This window comes from Pristiophorus japonicus, chromosome 21, assembly GCF_044704955.1.
Source record: "Pristiophorus japonicus isolate sPriJap1 chromosome 21, sPriJap1.hap1, whole genome shotgun sequence".
NCBI classification, from domain to species: domain Eukaryota; kingdom Metazoa; phylum Chordata; class Chondrichthyes; family Pristiophoridae; genus Pristiophorus; species Pristiophorus japonicus.
In genome coordinates, this window is record NC_091997.1 from 60624547 (window position 1) to 60640146 (window position 15600).

The following is a 15600-nucleotide window of genomic DNA, read 5'->3' on the forward strand; positions in this document are numbered from 1 at the left end:
GTGTTTGGGTAGAATCACACTGTGACAGTGTTCAGGTACAGTCACACTGTGACTTTTTTCAGGTACAGTCATACTGTGGCAGTGTTGGGGTACAGTCACACTGTGACAGTGTTCGTGTACAGTCGAACTGTGAGAGGGTTCATGGCACAGTAGCACTGTGACAGTGTTCATGTACAGTCGAACTGTGAGAGGGTTTGGGGCACAGTCACACTGTGACAGTGTTCGGGTACAGTCGCACTGTGACAGTGTTCAGGTATAGTCACACTGTGACAGTGTTCCGGTACAGTCGCACTGTGATAGTGTTCCGGTACACTTGTACTTTCACTGTGTTCTGGTACAATCGCACTGTGACTTTGTTCTGGTACAGTCACACTGTGACAGTGTTCGGGTACAGTCGCACTGTGACAGTATTTGGGTACAGTTTCACTGTGACAGTGTGCATCTACAGTCGCACTGAGACTGTGTTCTGGTACAGTCGCACTGAGACTGTGTTCTGATACAGTCGCACTATGACAGTGTTCCAGTACAATCACACTGTGATAGTGTTTGGGTACAGTCGCACTGTGACAGTTTTCAGATACAGTCGCTCTGTGACAGCTTTCAGGTATAGTCACTCTGTGACAGTGTTCCGATACAGTCGCACTGTGACAGTATTTGGGTACAGTCGCACTGTGACAGTGTGCATCTACAGTCGCACTGAGACTGTGTTCTGATACAGTCGCACTATGACAGTGCTCAGGTACATTCGCTCTGTGTCAGTATTTGGGTACAGTCGCATTGTGACACTGTTCAGGTACAGTCACACTAATAGGGGCTGCATGGTGAATGAAGCAGAATCCATGAAACCTTCAATTCTCTTACCTCAATCGCATGAAAAGCATGAAGGCAATGATGAGGGCAGCTAAAGAGAGGCAATGTCCCAGGTAATTGATGATCACTGCAAGCTTGTAATGAATCTGATGCTTCCTCTGTAAGAGAAGGTAAAGTGTGTGAATATCACAGGGCTGTGCTCTCTCCCCACTCACATTGCATGTTTCACACAGGTTTCCTGCTCAGTAAGACAACGCTTTCAATATTAAGGCCGCTCTCACAAGTTGCCAATGTAATGATTTTACAAACTAGATAACATTTAAATACTTCACAGTGCGAGAGATGTTTTCAAGCTGAAGCAAACTTTGGACCTCCTGTTGGGACAGCTGCCGCTTTAATGATCCAGCTGACAACTAATTGCAAGATTAGAAACGCTGTTGTATTGTCTGAGCTGCTAGCGGGAGATGCTTGGTGTGTCACGCCTCCCTCCCCTCGGTTTGGCACCATTGTGTAACATGTGGACCCTGGCTGGTAAACATCCATCACCAGACTGTCCTGACGGAGCTTGACTAACATCTCAGACTCAGTTTGAACAACTCCTCCTCTGACCTCTCCGCATTCACAGACTCCACCTTACCCACTCTCTTGCTCTTATTCTCAATCTCGCTCTTTCCTTTCTCCCTATCTCTGTGCCGCTTTCTTTCTCCCTCTCTCTAACCCTAACCCTCTCCCTTTTTCTCATGTTCTCTCAGACTCTCTTGTATTCTTTGTATTTCTCTCCTTTCTCTTTCTCTATCTCTCCCCTGTCTCTCTTTCTCTCTATTTCTCTCTTCCTCTCTGACTCTGTTTCTATTTCTCTCTTTCTTCACTCTGTTTCTCTTCTTTTTCTCTCTCCACCTCTCTCTCTCTGTGTCTCGCTTGTTTCTCTCTATCTATAAATTGTCAGTCAATAAGGCAACGTGATAATTTGAGGCTTGGCAAGTGGCTTCAGGTCAGGAGATGGGAGGCAGATATTCCTCTTGTGGCCTTCTGGGGGTGATCTGTGATGGGTGCAGTCTGACTCACCTGGTGGATGCTCCCTGAGCCATCCACAGTCCGGGCTTGGTGAAATTAGCATAAAGCTGGCAAGCACCTGTGCTATTGGTGCATTGCCTCGAGATGGGAGATTGCAACTTGCCGCAACTTCCGCATCAGCTGTAGGACCAAAGATCTCCCATACTTACTTCCAATGCTGCCATTACAATTTGTCTACTTTTCCAATGGCAATTGATCACCCTGAAGTCGATTACTCTGAAATTCCTCACTGCAATTGTTTACCTGCAACCGGTCACTGCAATTGATTACTCTGCAATTAATCACTCTGCAATTGATCACTTCAATTGATCACCCTGCAATTGATCACTCTGCATGTTTGCTGAAGATTTTGCTTGGTATTGGCTCAACAGACCTACATTGGAGAAGACATAATCCGAGCAAGAGGTTACTGGAGCACCTATCAATGGCCTCCCTAGCCTGTTGAAGAAGAAAGAAACTCTGGAGCTCGAGACTGCCATGGCATCAGTATGAGCGATGCTGAGAGATGCTATGTATAATGGGAGGACTGCTGGAGGTGTCCACAGATGCCAGGTACACAAGATATGTAGACTGTGGAATAGCTGCCATATGCTAATGACTGCAGCTGCCTTCTATGTTCAGAAAGCCCGCAGTCCACATCAACAGATAACAGACATGGCCAGCCCAACAAACAGCTGCCTCCCGTTCTTCCTGTTCCACGACCTCTTGCTCCTGCTCAGCAATGCTCTACGTATCACCCAGTGCATTCCGCTCCGATCCCACAGGGCACATGCTCCTGGCTGGTGAGTTGTAGGCTCAGACTGAGTGACAGTGCCTTGTTTTAGGGGGATTTCTTCCGTACCTTCCTGCTTTTCAGAGAAGAGAAACAAGTTATGATGAACCCTTAATACCAATGTGGTCAAAGTTTGCTAACCATGGAATGGCGACAGGGAGGTGATTTTTTTCCGCCTGCTTTGGTTCCAGTCAGTGAATGAACAGATAGGATGAGAAAGACTAAACAAAGGAAGAGCTGGAATAGTTGGACACAAAGCCTGAGCTGGGATAAGCATTCCTCCTGCCTCATCCCCTGCTGCCTTTATATTCTCTTGGCCCCGCTGTCGTGGTGTAGGAGAGTGAAGGTTCTGCCGATCTCACCTAGAGTGGCTTTTCCTTGTTACCCACAGCCTTCTCCTGCAAAGTGAGCTGAAAGGGTTGAATTCTTGAGATTAGCGGAATATGCTGATACAGTGGATGGAAAGAGTCAGAGAAAGATCAGCGCAACCTCTGCTTCATAATGGGTAAAGTGGAGAGGTTTCCAAGTGATATGAGATGATGTGGATGTGAGCTCACTGACCATAATTGTCCCGGTTACTGCTTCATGTGAATGTAAGGTTCAAGTGGATTTCCTACCTGGAGACACCCTGTGAGATAATGGAACATTTTCTAGCCAGCTCCTCGGAACAAGTCATGATTGATGTGGTTCCCCAACTTCTGACTGGCACATGGTGAGTGTCGGCAGGAGAATCTCCCTCCTCTGTCACACTTGCTTCAATAGAGGGATAACAATATGGCGCGACTATACCCAAACACTGTCACAGTGCTACTGTAACCAAAAACTGTCACAGTGCGACTGTACCTGAACACTGTCATAGTGCGACTGTACCTGAACACTGTCACAGTGCGACTGTACCCAAATACTGTCACAGTGCAACTGTACCGGAACACTGTCACGGTGCTACTGTATGCAAAAACTGTCACAGTGCGACTGTACCTGAACACTGTCACATTGCGACTGTACCCAAATACTGTCACAGTGTGACTGTGCCTGAACACTGTCACAGTGCGACTGTACCCAAATACTGTCACAGTGCGACTGTACCGGAACACTGTCACAGTGCTACTGTACCCAAAAACTGTCACAGTGCGACTGTACCTGAACACTTTCACAGTGCGACTGTACCCAAATACTGTCACAGTGCGACTGTACCGGAACACTGTTACAGTGCTACTGTATGCAAAAACTGTCACAATGCGACTGTACCTGAACACTTTAACAGTGCGACTGTACCCAAATACTGTCACAGTGTGACTGTACCTGAACACTGTCACAGTGAGACTGTACCTGAACACTGTCACAGTGCGACTGTACCAAATATTGCCACAGTGCGACTGTACCGGAACACTGTCACAGTGCTACTGTACCCAAAAACTGTCACAGTGCGACTGTACCTGAACACTGTCACAGTGCGACTGTACCCAAATACTGTCACAGTGTGACTGTACCTGAACACTGTCACAGTGCGACTGTACCCAAATACTGTCACAATGCGACTGTACCGGAACACTGTCACAGTGCTACTGTATGCAAAAACTGTCACAGTGCGACTGTACCTGAACAATTTAACAGTGTGACTGTACCCAAATACTGTCACAGTGTGACTGTACCTGATCACTGTCACAGTGCGACTGTACCCACATACTGTCACAGTGTGACTGTACCTGAACACTGTCACAGTGTGACTGCACCTGAACACTGTCATAGTGAGACTGTACCTGAACACTGTCACAGTGCGACTGTACCTGAACACTGTCACAGTGCGACTGTACCTGAACACTGTCACAGTGAGACTGTACCCGAACACTGCCACAGTGCGACAGTACCTGAACACTGTCACAGTGCGACTGTACCTGAACAATGTCACAGTGCGACTGTACCCAAATAATGTCACAGTGCGACTGTACCGGAACACTGTCACAGTGCGACTGTACCCAAATACTGTCACAGTGCGACTGTACCTGAACACTGTCACAGTGCGACTGTACCCAAACACTGTCACAGTGTGACTGTACCCAAACACTGTCACAGTGAGACTGTACCTGAACAATATGGTGCTCTGCGCTCATAATCCTTCATTCACTGTGGGTTCTGAGTGACAGGTTTGTGATGCATGGTCCCAGTGTGGAATTGTATTCCATATTTTCTACAACACCAAATGAGGTGTTATGCCAGTCCTGTGACTGCTCGTAGACATGGTCACACTGTCACATTCCTGCTTTGTGAGATTTCTCGCTTTTTGCAGTGAACTTTTCACCCACTCATGGGCTGGCTGCATTCCTCCTGCCCCATCCCCTGCTGCCTTTATATTGTCTTGGCCCCGCTGTCATGGTGTAGGAGAGTGAAGGTTCTGCCGATCTCACCTAGAGTGGCTTTTCCTTGTTAACCAAAGCCTTCTCCTGCAACGTGAGCAGAAGGGGTTGAATTCTTGAGATGGGCAGAGGACATTCCGATCGGTCCCTGTATCAGCTGTAGTAAATATGATTAGCGGAATATGCTGATACAATGGATGGAAAGAGTCAGTTTGGTCCTGCAGTTTGTCCAATGGATGCAAATAAAACATCCTAAAGCTCAACACTTGGGCTCTCAGGCAGGTGTTATTCCCAGTGTCGCACCTCCCATCAGTTCTGCAAGCTTATGTCAAAAGGCTGACACATCAAGGGACATGGGTAACAGCAGACAGTTAACATCGCAGCAATAACATGGCACTGAAAATGTTTCTCTTGGTTCAGTTTGTGTTCAGTCCTCTTGAGGGTCGGGCTTGCTGCTTTGCTGTAGGAATATTATCATCCATCAGGCCCTTTCAAAAAATATTGCTTCATCTTAAAGTTCTGCTAGTTATTGAACCAGCGTAATGAATACATTCCAAAGTTATATTAACTCTGTGTAGACTAATGATGCTTTTGCTTTTATTATTTTCTGATGATTTGTAAAATCAATCATCATCATCATCATCATCATCGGCAGTCCCTTGGAATCGAGGAAGACTTGCTGCCACTCTTAAAATGAGGCCTTAGGTGACTGAACAGTCCAATACGAGAGCCACAGTCTCTGTCACAGGTGAGACACAGATAACCATTGAGGGAAGGGGCGGGTGGGACTGGTTTGCCGCACACTCCTTCCACTGCCTGCGCTTGGTTTCTGCATGCTCTCGGTGACGAGACTCGAGGTGCTCAGCGCCCTCCCGGATGCACTTCCTCCACTTAGGGCGGTCTTTGGCCAGGGACTCCCAGGTATCAGTGGGGTTGTTGTATCAGGGAGGCTCTGAGGGTGTCCTTGTAACGTTTCCTCTGCCCACCTTTGGCTTGTTTGCTGTGAAGAAGCTCTGAGTAGAGCGCTTGCTTTGGGAGTCTCTTGTCAGGCATGCGAACAATGTGGCCTTCCCAGCGGAGCTGATCGAGTGTGGTCAGTGCTTCAATGCTGGGGATGTTGGCCTGGTCGAGGACGCTGATGTTTGTGCGTCTGTCCTCCTAGGGGATTTGTAGGATCTTGCGGAGACATCGTTGGTGGTATTTCTCCAGCGACTTGAGGTGTCGACTGTACATGGTCCATGTCTCTGAGCCTTACAGGAGGGCGGGTGTCACTACAGCCCTGTAGACCATGAGCTTGGTGGTAGATTTGAGGGCCTGGTCTTCAAACACTCTTTTCCTCAGGCAGCCGAATACTGCACTGGTGCACTGGAGGCAGTGTTGAATACAATCAGTACCATTGTATGTATCTTCCTCCTTCTGCTAATGGGGCAATTTTGTAAAGCTCTGCTCCTGGCTAGTAGAAAGCATGGGGCAGGAAATTGGGGCAAAAGTCTGGCACTATCGCATCCAAAATTCCCGTTACTAATGGGGCTCTGGACTCACCTCGCACAATCATAGCCTATAGTTTTATTGGAGTTACTGTCCCCTTTAACACACTGACCCCTAGAGCTACAGGGGCCGATATTTACCGTCCCTTCACCGTGGGGTTTGGGCGGCCGGGTGTGTTTCCCTCCCCGAGCCAGCTCGGGGTTGGGGGGTGCGGGGGGGGGTGTTGGCAGTGCTGGATTTGAGTGGTGCGCACGTCCGCCGGAATCAGTGGGGTGAAGCCGCGCTAAATGAAGGTTTGTAGCGGGCGGCCACTGGAAAACGGCCAAGGACTTCTTCAGGCAGTGCCCCCGCAAGGTTTTCCAGTTGGTGCTCGAACGCGACACCGCTGGAGTTTTGCCGCAATCGGGTCCGTTTGGTAGGGAAATAGTTTTATTAATTTTAGTGTTTTTATTTCACATTCCACCATCTGCAGTATTTTGCTTTTCATATAGTTTTATTAGAGACATAGAAAATAGTTGCAGGAGTAGGCCATTCAGCCCTTTGAGTCTGCACTGCCATTCAATATGATCATATCTCAACACCATATTCCCGCTTTTCCCCATACCCCTTGATGCCTTTTGTTTCTAGAAATCTATCTATCTCCCTCTTAAATATATTCAGTGACTTGGCCTCGACAGCCTTCTGTGGTAGAGATTTCCACAGGTTCATCACCCTCAGTGAAAACATTTCTCCTCATCTCGGTTCTAAATGTCCTACCTCGTATCCTGAGACTGTGATCCCTTGTTCTAGACTTCCCAGCCCCGGGGGAAACATCCTCCCTATATCCAGTCTGTCCAACCCAGTCAGAATTGTATACGTTTCAATGAGATCCCCTCTCATTCTTCTAAACTCTAGTGAATACAGGCCTAGTCGAGCCAATCTCTCCTCATACGTCAGTCCTGCCATCCTAGGAATCAGTCTGATGAACCTTCGCTGCACTCCCTCTATGGCAAGTATATCCTTTCTTAGGTCAGGAGACCAAAACTGCACACAATACTCCAGGTGCAGTCTCACCAAGGCCCTGTATAACTGTAGTAAGACATCCTTGCTCCTGTACTCAAACCCTCTTGCAATGAAGGCCAACATACCATCTACCTTCCTAACTGCTTGCTGCATGTTTGTTTTCAATAACTGGTGTATAAGGTCACCCAGATCCCTCTGTACATCGAAACTTCCCAGGCCATCACCATTTAAATAATACTTTGTCCTTATGTTTTTCCTACCAAAGTGGATAACTTCACCTTTATCCACGTTATACTACATCTGCCATGTGTTTGCCCACTCACTCACGCTATCTAAATCACCTTGCAGCATCTTTGTATCCTCCTCACAACTCACAATCCCACCTAGTTTTGTGTCGTCAGCAAACTTGGAAATATTACATTTGGTTCCCTCATCCAAATCATTTATATATATTGTGAATAGCTGGGGTCCAGCACTGATCCTGTGGTACCCCACTAGTCACTGCCCGCCACCCCGAAAAAGACCCGTTTATTCCTACTCTCTGTTTCCTGTCAGTTAACCAATTTTCAGTCCATGCCAATACATTACCCGCAATCCTCTGTGCTTTAATTTTGCACACTAACCTCTTATGTGGGATTTTATCAAAGGCCTTCTGAAAATCCAAATACACTACATCCACTGGTTCTCCCTTATCTATTCTATCAGTTACATCCTCAAAAAACTCCATTCGGTTTGTCAAACATGATTTTCCTTTCATTAATTGTTTTGGCTCCATTCAACCTGCTGAGTGCTGCTTAGAGGTTTGCATATACTTTGTACAACTTTAAGGTCTGACTCTTTAATGGAGGCCTGTGGGCTGCAGAGTCCTGTTTGGCAGGGTTCACCCTGAGGATGGGAGGAGTGTTGGGATGGTGACACCTGGTACACCTGATACACGCAGGGGAAGGTGTCGCTGTCAGCACTGTGCAGCGGGCAAGGGAGGCAGCAGCCATGATTTCTTCATTCTGTGCCAGTCCAGTGTGCCCGCCGTCTTCACTGGCCCGAATCAGGATTGCGGTTGGCTGCTTGGGGACAAGGGAGATCCCCTGTTCACTTGGCTGCTCACTCCTCTGCGGAACCCCAGGACAGTGCCAGAGCATGCCTACAATGACGCTCATTGTGGCACCAGGTGCATCATCGAGCAGTACATAGGCATCTTTAAGCAGAGGTTCCGGTGCCTGGACTGCTCTGGTGGACCTTGCAGTACTGTCCTCAACGGGTCTCCATCATCATCGTGGTCTGCTGCATACTGGCCATCATGAGGGGACAGCCGATGGAGGTCGATCCAGCAGTACCACCTGAGGAGGAGGAGGAGGAGGAGGACCTTCGTCGCCACAGAGCGAGGAGGCGTTGACCCATCGCCACCCTGGATGGGAGGTGCAACTGTGTCTCATAGCTGCTCACTTCAGATAGTCTCATCCACACTTGACTCTTCAGCTCCCACTTTCAATGGCCATCGCAATGGTTGCCTTAACGCAGAATTGCCCTCTCCCAGATGAAACACCTGGCCAGATATATGTGCCAAAATTAAAGATTTATCCAATTATCCAAATCACTGCAATAATAGAACATAAAGAACAATATAATAATACTGTAATTATTTTTTACCCCTATGTATAGAAACATAGAAAACATAGAAAATAGGTGCAGGATTAGGCCATTCGGCCCTTTGAGCCTGCACCACCATTCAATAAGATCATGGCTGATAATTCCCTCAATACCCCTTTCCTGCTTTCTCTCCATACCCCTTGATCCCTTGAGCCGTAAGGGCCATATCTAACTCACTCTTGAATATATCCAATGAACTGGCATCAACAACTCTCTGCAGCAGAAAATTCCACAGATTAACAACTCTCTGAATGAAGAAGTTTCTCCTCATCTCAGTCCTAAATGGCCTACCCCTTATCCTAAGACTATGTCCCCTGGTTCTGGACTTCCTCAATATCGGGAACATTCTTCTCACATCTAACCTGTCCAGTCCAGTCAGAATCTTCTACGTTTCTATGAGATCCCCTCTTATCCTTCTAAACTCCAGTGAATAAAGGCCCAGTTGATCCAGTCTCTCCTCATATGACAGTCCAGCCATCCCTGGAATTAGTCTGGTGAACCTTCGCTGCACTCCCTCAATAGCAAGAATGTCCTTCCTCAGATTAGGAGACCAAAACTGAACACAATATTCCAGGTAAGGCCTCAATAAGGCCCTGTACAACTGCAGTAAGACCTCCCTGCTCCTATACTCAAATCCCCTAGTTATGAAGGCCAACATACCATTTGCTTTCTTCACCGCCTGCTGTACCTGCATGCCAACTTTCAATGACTGATGAACCATGACACCCAGGTCTCGTTGCACTTCCCCTTTTTCTAATCTGTCACCATTCAGATAATATTCAGCCTTCGTGTTTTTGTCCCCAAAATGGATAACCTCACATTTATCCACATTATACTGCATCTGCCATGCTTTTGCCCATTCACCTAACCTGTCCAAGTCACCCTGCAGCCTCTCAGCGTCCTCCTCACAGCTCACACTGCCACCCAGTTTAGTGTCATCCGCAAACTTGGAGATGTTACACTCAATTCCTTCATCTAAATCGTTAATGTATATTGTAAAGAGCTGGGGTCCCAGCACTGAGCCCTGCGGCACTCCACTAGTCACTGCCTGCCATTCTGAAAAGAACCCGTTTATCCCAACTCTCTGCTTCCTGTCTGCCAACCAGTTCTGTATCCACGTCTGCACATTACCCCCAATACCATGTGCTTTGATTTTGCACACCAATCTCTTGTGCGGGATCTTGTCAATAGCCTTTTGAAAGTTTAAATACACCACATCCACTGGTTCTCCCTTGTCCACTCTACTAGTTACATTCTCAAAAAATTCCAGAAGATTCATCAAGCATGATTTCTCTCTCATAAATCCATGCTGACTTGGTCCAATCCTGGCACTGCTTTCCAAATGTGCTGCTATTTCATCCTTAATGATTGATTCCAGCATGTTCCCCACTACTGGTGTCAGGCTAACCGGTCAATAATTACCTGTTTTCTCTCTCCCTCTTTTTTAAAAAGTGGTGTTACATTAGCTACCCTCCAGTCCATAGGAACTGACCCAGAGTCAATAGACTGTTGGAAAATGATCACCAATGCATCCACTATTTCTAAGGCTACTTCCTTAAGTACTCTGGGATGCAGACCATCAGGGCCCGGGGATTTATCGGCCTTCAATCCCAAATTTCCCGAACACAATTTCCCACCTGATAAGGATATTCTTCAGTTCCTCCTTCTCACTAGACCCACTGTCCCCTAGTACATTCGGAAGGTTATTTGTGTCTTCCTTTGTGAAGACAGAACCAAAGTATTTGTTCAATTGGTCTGCCATTTCTTTGTTCCCCATTATAAATTCACCTGAATCCGACTGCAAGGGACCTACGTTTGTCTTCACGAATCTTTTTCTCTTCACACATTTATCGAAGCTTTTGCAGTCAGTTTTTATGTTCTCTGCAAGCTTCCTTTCGTACTCTATTTTTCCCCTCTTAATTAAACCCTGAGTCTTCCTCTGTTGAATTCTAAATTTCTCCCAGTCCTCAGGTTTGTTGCTTTTTCTAGCCAAATTATATGTCTCTTCCTTGGCTTTAATGCTATCCTTAATTTCCCTTGTTAGCCATGGTTGAGCCACCTTCCCCGTTTTATGTTTATTCCAGACAGGGATGTACAATTGCTGAAATTCATCCATGTGATCTTTAACTGTTTGCCACTGCTTATCCACCATCAATCCTTTAAGTATCCTTTGCCAGTCTATTCTAGCCAATTCCCGCCTCATACCGTCGAAGTTACCTTTCCTTAATTTCATGACCCTAGTTTCCGAATTAACTGTATCACTCTCCATCTTAATAAAGAATTCTACCATATTATGGTCACTCTTCCCCAAGGGGCCTCGCACAAACAAGATTGCTAATTAGTCCCTTCTCATTACACATCACCCAGTCTAGGATGGCCAACTCTCTAGTTGGTTCCTTGACATATTGGTCTAGAAAACCATCCCTAATACACTCCAGGAAATGCTCCTCCACTGCATTGCTACCAGTTTGGTTAGCCCAATCAATATGTAGATTAAAGTGGCCCACGACAACTGCTGTACCTTTATTGCACACATCCCTTATTTCTTTTTTGATGCTGTCCACAACCTCACTACTACTGTTTGGTGGTCTGTACACAACTCCCACTCGGGTTTTCTGCCCTTTAAAATTCCGCAGCTCCTCCCATACCAATTCCACATCATCCAGGCTCATGTCCCTCCTTACTATTGCATTAATTTCCTCTTTAATCAGCATCGCCACCCCGCCTCCTTTTCCTCTCTGTGTATCCTTCCTAAATGTTGAATACCCCTGGATGTTGAGTTCCCAGCCTTGATCATCCTGGAGACATGTCTCCATGATGCCAATTACATCATATCCGTTAACTGCTGTCTGCGCAGTTAATTCGTCCACCTTATTCCGAATATTCCTCGCATTGAGGCACAAAGCCTTCAGGCTTGTCTTTTTAACACATTTTGCCCCTTTAGAATTTTGTTTTTTGCCTTAGGTTTATCTGCTCTCCACTTTTACTATTCTCCTTTCTATCTTTTCTTCTGCCTCTATTTTATTTCCCTCTGTCTCCCTGCATAGGTTCCCATCCCCCTGCCACATTAGTTTAACTCCTCCACAACAGCACTAGCAAACACTCCCCCTGGGACATTGGTTCCGGTCCTGCTCAGGTGCAGACCGTCCGGTTTGTACTGGTCCCACCTCCCCCAGAACCAGTTCCAATGTCCCAGGAATTTGAATCTCTCCCTTTTGTGCCACTCCTCAAGCCACATATTCATCTGAGCTATCCTGCGATTCCTACTCTGACTAGCACGTGGCACTGGTAGTAATCCTGAGATTACTACTTTTGAGGTCCTACTTTTAATTTAACTCCTAGCTCCTTAAATTCGTCTCGTAGGACTTATTCCCATTTTTTACCTGTGTCGTTGGTACCAATGTGCACCACGACAACTGGCTGTTCACCCTCCCTTTTCAGAATGTCCTGCACCCGCTCCGAGACATTCTTGACCCTTGCACCAGGGAGGCAACATACCATCCTGGAGTCTCGGTTGCGGCTGCAGAAACACCTATCTATTCTCCTTACAATTGAATCCCCTATCACTATCGTGCTCCCACTCTTTTTCCTGCCCTCCTGTGCAGCAGAGCCAGCCACGGTGCCATGAACTTGGCTGCTGCTGCCCTCCCCTGATGAGTCATCCCCCCCAACAGTACTCAAAGCGGTGTATCTGTTTTGCAGGGGGATGACCGCAGGGGACCCCTGCACTACCTTCCTTACACTGCTCTTCCGGTTGGTCACCCATTCCCTATCTGGCTGTGTATCCTTTACCTGCACATCATTCTCTGCATCGTGGATGCTCCAGAGTGAATCCACCCGCAGCTCCAGATCCGCAACGCGGTCCATCAGGAGCTGGAGCCAGATACACTTCCCACACATGTAGTCGTCAGGGACACCGGAGGCATCCCTGACTTCCCACATAGTACAGGAGGAGCATAACACGTGTCTGAGCTCTCGTCATAATACCTGTTACACGTGACTACCCTAACATCATGGGTCCTGGAATGCTGCTGTGGAAGCCAAGTGAGTAAGTGATTGGCTGGTGATTGGTAAGTAGTTTTTCTTTTTCTTTTCTTTATCAGTAAGTAACCTTTTAGCATTGCTGTTGCCAAATTAAGTTAACCTAAGCATTAAGTCATGGCAGGACAGCTCAGACACGTGTTATACTCCTCCTGTACTATGTGGGAATTCAGGAATGCTTCCAGTGTCCCTGACAACTATGTGTGCGGGAAGTGCATCCGCCTGTGGCACCTGACGGACCGCGTTGCGGAACTGGAGCTGCGGGTGGATTCAATCTGGAGCATCCACGATGCTGAGAATGATGTGAGTAGCACGTTTAGTGAGTTGGTCTCACCGCAGGTAAAGGGTACACAGCCAGATAGGGGATGGGTGACCAACAGGAAGAGCAGTGCAAGGAAGGTAGTGCAGGGGTCCCCTGCGGTCATCACCCTGCAAAACAGATACACCGCTTTGGGTGCTGTTGAGGGGGATGACTCATCAGGGGAGGGCAGCAGCAGCCAACTCCATGGCACTGTGGATGGCTCTGCTGCACAGGAGGGCAGGAAAAAGAGTGGGAGAGCTATAGTGATAGGGGATTCAATTGTAAGGGGAACCGAGACTCCAGGATGGGAAGTTGCCTCCCTGGTGCAAGGGTCAAGGATGTCTCAGAGCGGGTGCAGGACATTTTGAAGAGGGAGGGTGATCAGCCAGTTGTCGTGGTGGATATAAGTACCAACAATATCGGTAAAAAATGGGATGAGGTCCTACAAGACGAATTTAGGGAGCTAGGAGCTAAACTAAAAAGTAGGACTTCAAAAGTAGTAATCGCATGATTGCTACCAGTGCCACATGCTAGTCAGAGTAGGAATCGCAGGATAGCTCAGATGAATACGTGGCTTGAGCAGTGGTGCAGAAGGGAGAGATTCAAATTCGTGGGACATTGGAACTGGTTCTGGGGGAGGTGGGACCAGTACAAACCGGACGGTCTGCACCTGGGCAGGACCGGAACCAATGTCCTAGGGGGAGTGTTTGTTAGTGCTGCCAGGGATGGGTTAACCTAACATGGCAGGTGGATGGGTACATATGCAGGGAGACAGATCGAAGTGGAATGGAGGCAGAAGCAAAAGATAGAAAGGAGAATAGTAAAAGTGGAGGGCAGAGAAACCCAAGGCAAAAAGCAAAAAGGGCCACATTACAGCAAAATCCTAAAGGGGAAAAGTGTGTTAAAAAGACAAGGCTGAAGACTCTGTGCCTCAATGCGAGGAATATTCGGAATAAGGTGGACGAATTAACTGTGCAGATATCAGTTAACGGATATGATGTAATTGGCATCACGGAGACATGGCTCCAGGGTGACCAAGGCTGGGAACACAACATCCAGGGGTATTCAACATTCAGGAAGGATAGACAGAAAGGAAAAGGAGGTGGGGTAGCGTTGCTGGTTAAAGAGAAAATTAATGCAACAGTAAGGAAGGACATTAGCTTGGATGATGTGGAATCGGTTTGGGTGGAGCTACGGAATAGCAAAGGGCAGAAAACGCTATTGGGAGTTGTGTACATACCACCAAACAGTAGTCGTAAGGTTGGGGATAGCATCAAACAAGAAATTAGGGATGTATGCAATAAAGGTTCGGCAGTTATTATGGGCGACTTTAATCTACATATTGATTGGGTTAACCAAACTGGTAGCAATGTGGTGGGAGAGGATTTCCTGGAGTGTTTTAGGGATGGTTTTCTCGACCAATATTTCGACGAACTAACGAGAGAGCTGGCCATCCTAGACTGGGTGATGTGTAATGAGAAAGGACTAATTAGCAATCTTGTTGTGCGAGGCCCCTTGGGGAAGAGTGACCATAATATGGTAGAATTCTTTATTAAGATGGAGAGTGACACAGTTAATTCAGAGACTAGGGAGCTGAACTTAAGGAAAGGTAACTTCGATGATATGAGACGTGAATTGGCTAGAATAGACTGGCGAGTGATACTTAAAGGGTTGATGGTGGATAGGCAATGGCAAACATTTAAAGATCGCATGGATGAACTTCAACAATTGTACATCCCTGTCTGGAATAAAAATAAAATGGGGAAGGTGGCTCAACTGTGGCCAACAAGGGAAATTAAGTATAGTGTTAAATCCAAGGAAGAGACATATAAATTGGCCAGAAAAAGCAGCAAACCTGAGGACTGGGAGAATTTTGTAATACAGCAGGGGAGGATAAAGAGTTTAATTAGGAGAGGGGAAATAGAGTATGAGAGGAAGCTTGCTGGGAACATAAAAACTGACTGCAAAAACTTCTATAGATATGTGAAGAGAAAAAGATTAGTGAAAACAAACATAGGTCCTTGCAGTCAGATTCAGGTGAATTTATAATGGGAAACAAAGAAATGGCAGACCAGTTAAACAAATACTTTGGTTCTGTCTTCACGAAGGAA

At 46.9% G+C, this 15600-nt stretch overlaps 1 protein-coding gene across 1 annotated transcript in view; it reads right to left on the minus strand.

Annotated features, from left to right (window-relative positions):
* Positions 1 to 15600, minus strand: part of LOC139233687 (corticotropin-releasing factor receptor 1-like) — a 350288-nt gene that overhangs the window by 228392 nt on the left and 106296 nt on the right. The window contains exon 4 of the mRNA XM_070864095.1: positions 862 to 968. Within this exon, the coding sequence (XP_070720196.1) occupies positions 862 to 968 (107 nt within the window). The remainder of the gene's footprint in view (positions 1 to 861; positions 969 to 15600) is intronic.